Source organism: Siniperca chuatsi, linkage group LG15 (genome assembly GCF_020085105.1).
Source record: "Siniperca chuatsi isolate FFG_IHB_CAS linkage group LG15, ASM2008510v1, whole genome shotgun sequence".
NCBI lineage: Eukaryota > Metazoa > Chordata > Actinopteri > Centrarchiformes > Sinipercidae > Siniperca > Siniperca chuatsi.
Genome location: NC_058056.1, coordinates 22,668,998 through 22,681,994, shown reverse-complemented (window position 1 = coordinate 22,681,994; position 12,997 = coordinate 22,668,998). Strand labels below are relative to the sequence as shown.

Here is a 12,997-nt window from a genome sequence, read left to right as displayed (position 1 = left end):
ACTTTTACTTAAGTACCATTTCAAATGCAGGACTTTTACTTGTAATGGGGGTATTTTTCAGTTTGTGGTATTTTACTTTTACTCAGTGGTGGGAGAAGTACTCAGATCTTTTATTAAAGTAAAATAACGATATTACACTGTAAAAACACCCATGCCTTCAAAATCTAACTTGAGTAAAAGTAGAGAATTAACAGCTACATGTACTTAAAGTATCAAACGTTAAATTATGCAGAAAACCGGCCCCTGTGACAGTCATATTATTCTATATTACATTAATGGATTATCAATATTTGTGCATTAATGTGTAATTTGCATTTTGCTTGTGTAGTGGGTTGAGGTGGAGCAAATTTTAATTACTTTAAATACTGTTGGGTAGTTTAATCTATAACAATGTCTATAACAATTGTATAAAATCATTCTTAATCTTCAAAGTAACTAGCAACAAAAGTTGTCAAAAAATGTAGTGGAGTAAAAAGTACAATATTTACCTCTGAAACGTAGATGAGTAGACGTATAAAGCAGCCTAGTATAAAATGGACTTACTCAAGCAACGTACAAGTACTACAAAAAGTATTTTATTTGAGTAAAAGTACTTAGTTACATTCCACCACTGCTCTTACTATGACTACCACCAGTATGTAGCCATCTCTGTACGGATATTTACGATAGTACGCGAAGGCAGCATGTGTTCCAATCTCTTTGTATTTACCGCCACCTGCTGGTGGAGGCTGAAAGTGTATTTTTAGATTGAATGAAAGAGACTTGACATCAATTGCAACGCCCATAGTTGACATTATCGGTGGTTGCACTCATTCTAACACGATGTCCAGTGAACCACATTCATTTTTTCCGCATTATTAAGCCTCTACTTTACAGTAAGGAGGAACAACAGACAACAGCGCCCCCTGACTACGCGTATGAACCCTGCATCACGCTGGGAATAAAAGCTCCATCATCCTCCTGCTATAGGAGCATCGTTTTGGTGGAGCTAGGGCATCCTCCCAACACCCGACACCCATGACTAACGACTAGGGTCGCTCATTAACGGACAAACAGAGGGTTACAAGGGCAGTATTATGGCGAAACACCGTAAAGACAGAGACAGCTGGGGTGAGTGTACGTACAATATTTGATATTTCATGCTTTCCTTGACGCACATACATTTTTTTTTATTCCTGTCGAGGCGAGGGTGTAAGCAATGCAGCCAATTAGATGTTTATTTCAAACGCCACCATGAAGGGCTTGTTTTCGTTTCGACAAAATTGTGACCAGTTGTGTATTTATTTTGATCCTGATAATATCTAATGTTAGTGGTGATGAGTGATACACCGTTTTAATGTTTGTCACCGCATGGATATCGGTCCATCAAGGATAAGCGAACAGACATTTTTAAAAAATATATATGTGTTTCACCATTAAAACCTGTGGTGAAACATGTTTTCAATATTGAGCATACTGGACATGCTCTGTTGGGGCGGTCCAGGCCCCAAAAGGCCTGAAAATAACCTTCTGATTTTATTGTGTTTATCACGCTGAGCCTCTTATGATGGTCTATGCAGCATCTGGCATCAAATTATGTAATATTGCTTCAGTAAATAGCTTGTCACTAGTCTCATGACCATCATCTCTATACAAATCATTACTGCTATCATCATTATCACCCCCACCACCATGATTATGATGATAATCAGCATCCTAATTGTCACTGACATCACTCTATGGCCGGTGTTACCTTTAAATTTTAAATATAGGCCTGCAATGGGCATAAAAAGGGACTGAATGACTGTATCAAGGTTTAGGAAAAAGGGGGAAATGCTGCTGTGTGTCATTAGAGAGTTTATCTGGTCTGACCCACTTTGAGGAGGCAGTGCTTCTGACGTCTTCGGTTGTTTTAAGGGCAGCAGCAACATGATCAGGTTAACCAGGCAGGCTCATGCCGGGCTGGGTGAGGCCTTTGCAGGAGATGTGAAGTCAAACTGACAGTCCTCTTCAGGCCTGCGAGGAAACCTTGGATGATTCCTCCTTAAATTATTCACCGTGCATTCTTGGCACCCTGCATTAATCTTTTAGCAGGCTCCCAAATTTTGCCTGCTACTCCTTAATCTGTCACAGTGCCTTTGTACAGTTTATAGGCATCCTTAATTTGAAATTACATCCTCAAAATTAACATCACAGATGGCGTGAGTGATGTGTGTGAGGATTTTCTTCTTCTTTTTTTTTTACCTCAGGAATCCTTTTGTGCTTTGCAGAACGTACATGGTCAGACACAAGTTTTTGTGCAGTAAAGCTAAAAATTCCCCCAATCTCTGCACTAGGACGGTCATGCAGCTTGCACGCTCTATATGAGACAGCAGAGATTGGAAACACACTGAGTCACTGCCTGGAAAGCTCTGGAAAAGCTGTGAATGCACATGATCTCATTGGATACAAACAGATGCGATGGATAGCATGAGATGATTCATTATTATCATTAACAATCTTTGCTATTGATTTGGGCTAACAGGAAGGAATAATGGACTCAACTTTCTTGTTTCGCTTAATGGACCACTAAGTTTGCTTCTTATCACTGTGAATAATTTCTGGACGTTCTCTCGCTCACATTATAACATTTTAGTTGACTTTCCAGTGCTATTAGTGCTGTAATTATGTGGAATATCAGCAGGCAAAATACTTATCATCAAGATCAGAAATACTTTATTGATCCCCAAGGGGAAACTCTTTTGTTAAGATGATCTTTTCCCTGCATGCAAGCATATTCAAAGTAAATGTTTCCCCCTTCCCCTCCCCTTCTCCTCCAGAGCACTATTACATTATTTGAATGTTTTCCCCCTCTGTTTTGTCCTCCAGGGTCCCTCGGTGACAAAAATGTCTATGACTGGAGCTCAGAGGAGGAGGAGCCAGACGGACGAGCCCGGCCCGTGCAGGTGCTGGTGGTCAAAGACGACCACACCTTCGAGCTGGATGAGGCGGCGCTGAGCCGCATCCTGCTGGCGGAGGAGGTCAGAGACCGCGAGGTGGTGGCCATCTCTGTGGCCGGAGCTTTCCGCAAGGGCAAGTCCTTCCTCATGGACTTCATGCTGCGTTACATGTACAACCACGTAAGTATCTTGTTCTGTGCAAGTGATGGAGCTGAGCCTTTGAATCGGGAGTGGGACTCCTACCTCAAAAATGTAACACAAATAAAACAATTTTTTTTCTGCTGTTCAAAAGTAAACTTTAAATGTGACGACTGCATGTTTAAAAGAGAGACTTTTGAATATTGGGGTTTGACCAAAAGCAGTACCACTCATTTTCTACTGAGGATGCCACTATCTGATATTTAGCTGATACTCTATTGTCACGTAAAATATACTATTCTTTTACATGATTGTGACTGCTATATAAACAAGGTAGATTAAGTAAAAAACAAAAGCAACAGACCACATACTGACCAAATACCCCATATTTAATTAAAAACAATTTAAGGTATGTAAACCATTGAACCGGCACTTCTGATCCCACTGTGCTCAGGCATCTGAAGGCTGGCTCGGAGATGCAGACGAGCCTCTGACCGGCTTCTCCTGGAGGGGGGGCTCAGAGAGGGAGACCACCGGGATCCAGATCTGGAGTGAGGTCTTCCTGGTGGACAAGCCAGACGGAAGAAAGGTCTGTGACTTTATACCATTCTGTAGCTGGACAGAGTAGACTATTACAATGCTACCAGGTACAAAGAGACCTAATTAAATATAACAGATACTTTATTTACCCTTTTCCGTTGTTTTACACTACTTTTTACTTTTGTATTCATCTGGGTAACAGGTCTGCGTAAGCCTTTATATTCACGTAGTTACACACATTCGCACTTAGAAGCTGCCTAGTAAAACCACACTTTGGTAGGTTAACTTGAAGGAAGCCATTTTTGCATTTAGACACTTCTAACTAACTTCTTTTACCCCTGCATCAGCCAAATGTCTCTCATCTTTAGTCTGCACAGACGGCAGCAGCAAAACAAACGAATAGCAAGAGTGCTACTGGTTGTCAGCTTTAAATTTGATCCTAATTTATTGTACTTTTGTTAATTTTTTAAATCAGAGTAGGTGTGGCCCTTTCAAGATCTTTTCTCCATTGAAATCTCAATTCAAAACCAAACCAACCAGCTGATGAGCTCAGATGATTCCTTACTAATTTTTCGTTTCCTGCCACTAAAGGAGTTCCAGCACTTCACTAATCTCGCACACACTCTATTACAACTCACTTTCCTCAGTGCAATAGAGGCGTGCGAAACGTTAAGACTACCCTGCAGCACAGGTCAGTGTCTTCGTCTGTTTAATTTCACAGGTCGCTGTATTGCTAATGGACACACAAGGCACGTTCGACAGCCAGTCGACGCTGAGGGATTCAGCCACTGTGTTCGCTCTGAGCACCATGATAAGCTCCATGCAGGTACAGGGACTTTCACCTGTCTGACCCAGCTTTACTTTAGCAAAGACTATGCATATTTTCATATTTATGTGAATGAATGCATATAGGTTTTTATTTTTAGCCAAGCTAGCGTTGTAGTTCTAGGGTTGGTCGGACTGTACACCACTTTGGTCCAGATTGAAATATCTCAACAACTAGTGGATGGATTGCCATGAATTTTGTACAGGCATTCGTGGATCTCAGACAGTGAATCCTAATCACTTTGGTGATTCCCTGTCTTTTTCTCTAGCGCCACCATGAGGTCGACATTTGTAGTTTTGAGTGAAATGTCTCGACAACTATTAGATTGAAATTTGGTACAGACATTCATGTTCCCCTCAGGATGAATTCTAATCACTTTGGTGACATCTTAACTTTTCATCTAGCGCCATCATCAGGTCAAAATTTGAATTTGTCCAGCACTATTACTTACTACTTGTATTATTACATTGTATTATTATACCGTATTATTATTATCAACTTGTAAACCCACTTTGTACTTTGTACACTTATTTTAATTTTATACTTATACCCACTTGGTACTTCATTTATCTGACCTGTATTATAGTGTATTATATTTTTTTGCTTAGTACTTCTATTCCTGTGTGCACTGACGTGATAGTGAGCTGCTGTAACAAAAGAGTTTACCCTCGGGGATCAATAAAGTATTTCTGATTCTGATTCTGATTAGCATTTAGCTCATAGAGCCGCTAACATGGCTATAGACTTTTAGTCTCGTTTGCTCTTTGACTGTTATGTTTTGATTTATATGATTGTATTAAATAGATGTTCTACATACTTCCATTTACAAGTGCTTTAAAGAAATTATACTATAAATGAATGGCCTTTTTCAGGTTTACAACATCTCACAGAATGTACAAGAGGACGACCTTCAGCACTTGCAGGTAACACTGTCAAGTATCAACACTAATGCATAACTGAGAAACCTATTGCCAGCCAGAGATGCATATTAGTATTTGGTTATATGAGTTGGCTTATAGCACAAACATAAATCCTGTGAAAGAAATACCATTGAACCCACCAGTTATAATTAACAGACTTCTGCATATATTCAGTTTCTGATTTAATGTGCTCCCATAGAAATTCTTAAGCATCCTAGTGGTCCGAACATTCCTGTTGATCTTTTTATAAAGATCACTGTGGTACTTAATCACAACGTTTCACATCCTCACTAATTTTGTCTTATCCATCTTATTTCAGCTTTTCACTGAGTATGGCAGACTAGCTATGGAGGAGACTTTCCTCAAACCATTCCAGGTACTGTATATCATTTTCACTTGCTGGATGGATTTGCAGCTGATTGCATCCAAATGTCAGGAACTGACATTTACAAGTTCATATTGCTGTTTGTTTGAAGCATCTTGAAATATTGGATGGAGGTTTGTTATGTAAGAAAATTCACTGAGTAATGGAAAGTTTATAAAGTGAAAAAACTGCTACAAAAACGCAGTGAATTATACTATTTGACCACAATGTACAGTACGAGATATTATTCACATGGTAGCTTTTTTTTTCTTAGTCCATGATTTTCCTCGTTCGAGACTGGAGCTTTCCATATGAGTTTCCCTACGGACAGGAGGGAGGCATGAAGTTCCTCGAGAAGAGACTGAAGGTCAGTTGTCACCCATGTGTATGGAGTTGAAGGTCAATTCCCTTTCAGTCCTGTCACGTCAGTTTTCTCTGCTGTGATGTCGAACGTCTCACTGATAACGTGCAGTTTTAAACAATTGCTGTACAGATCCGCAAGAGGCTAACTAAACCAAACTAAGGCACGTCTAAAACATGATACATGTGGTCGTGTTTGTGGTGTAGATCTCAGAGAACCAGCATGAAGAGCTGCAGAACGTGCGTAAACACATCCACTCCTGCTTCACCAACATCTCCTGTTTCCTGATGCCTCACCCCGGCCTTAAAGTGGCAACCAACCCACACTTTGATGGAAGAATTACAGGTACACTTCCTCTGTCTTATGACGTACAACATCCGACTATTTCATTCAGTTTTTCGTGAACACAGAATCGTAGTGTTTCTTGTCAAAAGTTTCTGACCTTGAATGATAATCAAAGCATTTAAATGAGACACGTTTGCAACACACAGGACGTACTTGATGGGTTGCGCCCATGGGTGACATTAAACATATACAATATAAAATAATTTTAGTCACTCTAGGGATGGCAATGTCTGTCACTCAGACTTTTCCTTTAGCACTACCATGAGGTTGACATTTTTGTTTTCAGTGAAATGTCTCAACAACTGCTGGGAGGATTGCCATGGAATTTAGTACAGACATTAATGTCCCCCTTAGGATAAATTGTAATAATCCCATGACTTTTCATCCATCATCGGGTCAAAATTTTTGGTTTAAGACTAAATAGTACAGACATTCCTATCAGCCTTAGCTGTACATTGTGTTTAGTGCTAATTAGCAAATGTTAGCATGGTAACATGCTGAGCTAAGATGATTAACAAACATTACCTGCTAAACATCAGCATGTTAGCATGGCTGTAGACTAAAATGTATGAATAATGTCTAAGAAATACAAATAAATGCAAGAACTGTTATGAATACAGATGGTTGTGAGTTAGGACTGAGCAAACATTGTTGAATTTCAGCACAGACTGTACACACTCACCAGCCGTTGCCTCTCCTCCCCGTCTAGAGATCGATGGCGATTTCTTGAACAACCTGAAGGTTCTGGTCCCCTGGCTTCTCAGTCCTCGTAACATCGACGTGAAGGAGATCAACGCCAGCAAAATCACCTGTAGAGGCCTGGTGGAGTACTTCAAGGTCAGAACAAAGGACCATGTTAATATGAAACACACAAGCTAACACTGTACTTTCTTTTTAATATTGATATTGGTTTTGAGATATTTTATCTTTATAGCTAAAACTCTACATTCATATTATTTGTGCTATGAATGTGCACTGTACATTAAGTCATATTGTCCTTTTATTAAGTATATTAGTAACTCTAAGTTTCTGCACACGACTGTGACTAAATCCAACATATTTACATTACTTGATGATATAACCAGTTCTGGTACTTTTAATGCTTTTTGTCATGCCATTGTTTATTTCAGGCCTACATCAAAATATACCAAGGTGAGGAGCTACCACATCCAAAATCCATGCTGCAGGTAAACTTTTTTCATTGTCTAATTTTTTATTGCAACTTCCTTTGCACTTTAAAGCTGCTATTTATGTCAGTGTATATAGTATTTATAAGTTACTTATCTAAGCATCTGTTCTTGTACTTCTGCTGCTATGACACATTTCCCTGTGTCGGATCAATAAAGTTCATCTTATTTTGTCTTATCTTATATTACCTTAAAATCTTTTAAAAAATGATCACTATATTTCCATCTGCTTCCTCTCAGGCCACAGCAGAGGCAAATAATTTGGCAGCAGTAGCGGCCGCAAAGGATCTGTACAACAAGAAAATGGAGGGGGTAGGTGGAAACGTAAACAGGATTTTCAAGAAAATCTCAACCTGTCCACCAGCCGTCTAATCCTCCTTCATTGACCCTCTCCATTCTGTTCCCAGGTCTGTGGGGGTGACCGGCCCTTCCTGGCCCCCAGCGAGCTGCAGGCCCGACACAGCATCATCAGAGAGGAGGCCCTGCAGGTGTTTCGGGGCGTGAAGAAGATGGGAGGCGAGGAGTTCAGCCGCCGCTACCTGCAGCAGCTGGAGGGAGAAATCGACGAGGTGTTTGTCCAGTACATCAAGCACAATGACTCCAAGAACATTTTTCACGCAGCCCGCACGCCGGCCACCCTGTTCGTGGTCATCTTTGTCATGTACGTGGCTGCGGGCATCACAGGCTTTGTGGGCGTGGACATCATTGCCAGCTTGTGTAACATGATCCTGGGTCTGGCACTGATCACTCTCTGCACCTGGGCCTACATCCGGTACTCCGGGGAATACCGAGAACTCGGCGCCGTCATCGATCAGGTGGCCGGTGCACTGTGGGACCAGGTAAAACATAAACATTAATGAAGTTAAGAATAAATCTGGCTGTCTAACTTAATCAGTATGTTAATTAATAGTCAACAAGTTCAAGTTAATTTTATTAACAATGCAAAATCACCAGCAACCTGTACAGAAACATAAATCTTCTTTATATGTGCACAGCCACATGCACAAAATGCATATATTGCATACAGACAACCGAACATAGATGCACACAACATACAGATTAAACAAAATAAAAAAAATCCGTAAATTTGAGGATAACCCCCTTGAGATGCACCATCTCATTTTCAAGGGGGTCCTCAGACACAAAAACATGGAAATTAAGAGAAATTAACATATCAACAGATCACCAATAGGTGACACTACCCGAAGTGAAAAAGACGTTTACAGTAAACTGTTTGTTTGCACAACATGTAAAACTAAGAAGAGCTGTAGTAAAGAGAGAAAATGTGTTTTTTAGGACTGGATTTAAAATTCTCACTACAAACAGTCAGATATCCAGCACTTACAGAGCAATGATGTACTGGTATATATGGTTTAATGTCAGGTACCGGATACAGAATGGTGCCAGTCTGTTGAGGGTTTTGTAGTTCAGAAGGAGATCTTTAAAATCAAGATATCAGAATTTATTTTAAATGCTCAAACATCTGATTAGTCTGTCTGGCTGCTGCATTTTGAACCAAATAAAAATCCTCAAGTTGTGATAAGAAAACTCTAGAAATGCACACAATAATCTATTCTAGATATACAGCTGTAACTAACTTTCATTATTGATGAATCTGTCAATAATTGTTTCGATTAATAGATCAGTCTATATATTGTCACAAAAAAGTGACAAAAGTCCATCACAAATGTCCAGAGCTGATTGTGACTTCTTCAAGTTGCTTGTTTTGACTAAACAGTGCAAAACCCAAATGTTTTCACTTTGCAACAATGTAAAACTTTTTGAGAAGCAGGAAATTAGTGAATCTTTGGCATTTTCGCTTGATAAATGACTTAAACGTCGAATTGATAATCAAAATAGTTGGCAATTCGTTTTCTGCCTATCGACTAATCGATTAATCAACTAATCCTTTCAGTGCTATCTAGATGATATAAATGAAATGGATTTCAGCATTTGGCCATGACAAAATGGAATAAATTGGGTCTGTTTACTACTGATGGAAGAAAGCAGATTTACTCACAGATGCAGAGAAATCAGAAACTGTTCACAAATTGTAAACTGTCTGATTTTATTAATTCATGGAGCCATCCATCAAAGTTTATGGTCAAGGTTATGGTAATGACTATTTTCATCATTGATTACTTTCTCAATTAATAAATGAATGCTCACCACAATATCCCAAATCCCAAGCTGACTTATTCAAATTACTTGTTTTGTTCAACCAGGAGTCCAAAACCCAAATATAGTGCAGCACACTGTACAATCATAGAAGAATAAGAAAACTAGCAAATCTGTAACAAGTGACTCCTTCTTAAACAATTCATCTATTAATAAAATGTATGCCGGTTCATTTTCTGTTAACTGACTAATCGATTAATCAACTAAAACAATTACCAGAATGTACTATGAACAGTAAAGACAAATACTGTACACTCAAGTACACATCTTTATCAGTATCTTTAATCCACTAGAGGGCAACAATCCCCTTTAAATCAGTGTTACAGACAATGTGGCAGATCCATTACAGCAATGATGAATTGTTATTGAAGATGCTTTATGTTATATATGCATGTATGTGCTCACAGTATATATTCTTTTCCTTTTTAATGCCTCTGCAGGGAAGCACAAATGAGGTAAGTGGAGCAATCCGAGTGGGAATATTTACAAAGGCAGAGATAGCAAGAGCATCTTTTGGGAGAGTCCTGAGTAAAAAGTTTTCTCAAAATTGTTACTTTCATAAAAGTAGGAAACTCTGGATGATTTACTGATAATGGTAAGGTCACGTCTCGCCCTGCACTGCTCAAACGCAGCCTGCTGTTCACTGTTGGCCTTCAGTAGGAAACCCTGGACAGCAGAGGGTGAGCTCAAGTGATGGACCGTTCTTTTCCATTTCTTTTGTGTCCAATTCTAGATATCACAACAGTATCTAAATGGAACAATATAGTATAAACTATAAGGGACTATAAAATTAAACTATAAAATAAACAGGATGGTACACATGTGAATGTTTTGTTACTTTTATGTGTCACTTTGTTGGCTATTTTTGTAACCATTGCCCATCAACATTGCTCCCAAAATTGCTCAAGTGTATCCCTACCCTGACATTATCTTAAGCGATCTTGAGGAGTTAAATTCTCTGCCTGTAACCACCTCTCTCGTCTCTGCTCCACAGGCTCTCTACAAGCTGTATAATGTAGCGGCCAGTCACAGGCACCTGTACCACCACGCCTTCCCCGGGCCTCAGGTGGACGAGGATGCCGAGGAGCAGGACAAGAAGAGGGACTGATTAGATAAGACAGAGTACAGCAGGGACTTCCTGGTTATGGACAGGAGGAGGAGGAGGAACATCCTCACCCATCAGGCACTCTTTTATTCTGGTATTGGCTGGTGCTGCCCACCAATACATCCACTACTTTAAACCTAATAACGGACTGTATAATGTTCATGTATAGGCGACGTCAGAGCATCTTCTCAGTGGGTGCCTGCTTTCATGCGATGGATGCCATTTATCATTGTCTCTCACTTTTTGTCTGTGAAAAAACAACACCTGTACAGATACTGTAGGCACTCTGCCAGAGGAGACCTCGGCATATCCAACCTCCAGTCAGCTGTTGATTTCATATCAGACGGGTTTTTCCATCATTTGTCACTGACGATGATTTTCAAAGTATAGCCACATCTGTGAAATCCCCATTTGTGACGATTGTTCTGTTCTTTGAAGTTTAGTGCCGTTTATAAGAAACAATATCTATGATCTGCGATGTTTGAAAGCCAAAATATGTATGTATGTAAGTAATGAAGCGTTACAAGCATCATCAGCATGGTAAATGGTTAATGTCTGTCATCTTTAAGCTCTAAAACCAGGTATACTTTATAAAAAAATTTGTTTTAATGGTTGTGACAAAGTGGTATTGTGCCATAACATGTAAAAATGATTTCACATCTACTGCAGCCTGGCTACATGCAGACACTCGATGGCACATTTATTAGTTGTATACAGTATGTTTTGTTTTGGAGGTTGGTGTTACTTTTGACAGAGTTCTGGATCAGGGAGTTGCTTTGTGCTGACATTTACTTTCAAATACCAGGACTGGGTGGAAAGACAAAAACAGAGTACACAGTTCAAAGTTTACACAACATAGCACACATTATCTCTCACTTTGTAGTCTGCTTGCAGTTTTGTAATTACGCAGCGTCCCAGTGATCCTCTGTATGCGTGTTTGGTCTTTGAGGTTGAGGGGAAAGAGCGTGTTTGGTTTCCATTGTGATGTAGAGGTGGTGGGTGAAACCATTGTTGTTTTTTCTCACTGAATGTTCGAGCAAATCCGAGGAATGTAGCTATTCTGTGGCCACTGAGGAATCAAAGCTAGATGTTATTAGGCGGGGCGACAGGCCTGCTTTGGAAAAGAATCCTCATTCCACATCTCTTTCATCATCTTCACACACTTAAGTTGAATCATCTGTGAAAAAAACTGTTGCATGGTGGAAGAGGCCAGGCCCCGTCTTTTTGTGTTACAAAAACAGCTTGCATTTGTAAACAAAAGGCTTGTATTGGTGACAGCACTTTTTGGTGTTTGAATACGTTGGCTTAGTAGACTGTTACTGTACATTTGTATAAGTGTGGTTATTGTTTTTAGCTCATTGAAGAACCCAGAATCATAGAACTCACTGTAAAATGTCTGAATCACATACAGCTGCAGCACTGAAATGTTTTTTTTCCATGTATATCTGGTCACCAACAGTACAGGAACACTGTCATGCACATTTAGCAAGTTTATACTGAGGTTTGACCTCAAGGGTTGAAAATTTAAAGGCACTGCAGCAGAGTGGCTTCTTGAGTCTTCCACAATGTATAATCAACATCAGTGAGGCCTTCACACAAAGAACCATCTACGTCCAGTTTAAGATCTGTGAGGTTTTAAAATCCCATTTCTTCATGACTATGTTGAAGTGTCCATTCATAAGTCAGAAAAGTAGCATTTGTTTACATTGTGTTGCACTTACACTCCAAATTAAATAATAATTGGAAGATTTGATCTGTTAAATAAGAACAGAAAAACGTATCAAAACATAGTATTCTTGGATTTAACAATTCATTCCTAAAGCCGCCCCCATCGACACAACTCCGGATATCGTGGGAGCCTCAGTGTACTGAAAGGTCAAATGGATCAACCTCTTCCAAGTGAACACTGCTAAGTTTCTGCACACGCATTGCAAAATTTCAGTTACAAGGAAATAATAAATAATAAAGTTGGACCAAATCAATGAAAACTAGACTTGAGTAATTTCTTTAAAGATTCCCTCCAGACATGTTTTAAGACATAAAAATACTCTGGTTTGAATACTAATTTGTGTCTGGTATGTTTATATGTTTTTTCCACCAAAAAAATTCAATTAA

The 12,997-nt window shown here is 39.5% G+C and overlaps 1 protein-coding gene across 2 annotated transcripts; it reads left to right on the top strand.

Moving 5' to 3' along the window:
- Positions 1-793: 793 nt before the first annotated feature.
- atl1 (atlastin GTPase 1) lies at positions 794-12,870 on the top strand. 2 transcript variants are annotated; one of them, XM_044165755.1, is made up of 14 exons: positions 794-1,116; positions 2,848-3,098; positions 3,511-3,645; positions 4,318-4,422; positions 5,295-5,345; positions 5,662-5,718; positions 5,981-6,073; positions 6,274-6,412; positions 7,122-7,249; positions 7,543-7,599; positions 7,840-7,911; positions 8,007-8,438; positions 10,218-10,232; positions 10,772-12,870. In XM_044165755.1, exons 1-14 carry the CDS (start codon positions 1,077-1,079, stop codon positions 10,883-10,885), a joined length of 1,689 nt encoding a protein of 562 aa, XP_044021690.1. In that variant the 5' UTR covers positions 794-1,076; the 3' UTR covers positions 10,886-12,870. The 2 variants fall into 2 exon arrangements, with proteins under 2 accessions (XP_044021690.1, XP_044021691.1); XM_044165756.1 differs by having other exon boundaries at positions 795-1,110.
- The last annotated feature ends 127 nt before the right edge of the window (positions 12,871-12,997 follow it).

Coding starts and splice junctions, on each gene's coding strand:
- atl1 (XM_044165755.1), top strand. CDS start 1,077: ATGGCGAAACACCGTAAAGACAGAGACAGCTGGGGTGAGT. Junction 3,099..3,510: donor TGCGTTACATGTACAACCAC/GTAAGTATCTTG, acceptor CACTGTGCTCAG/GCATCTGAAGGCTGGCTCGG. Junction 5,719..5,980: donor CTTTCCTCAAACCATTCCAG/GTACTGTATATC, acceptor TTTTTTTCTTAG/TCCATGATTTTCCTCGTTCG.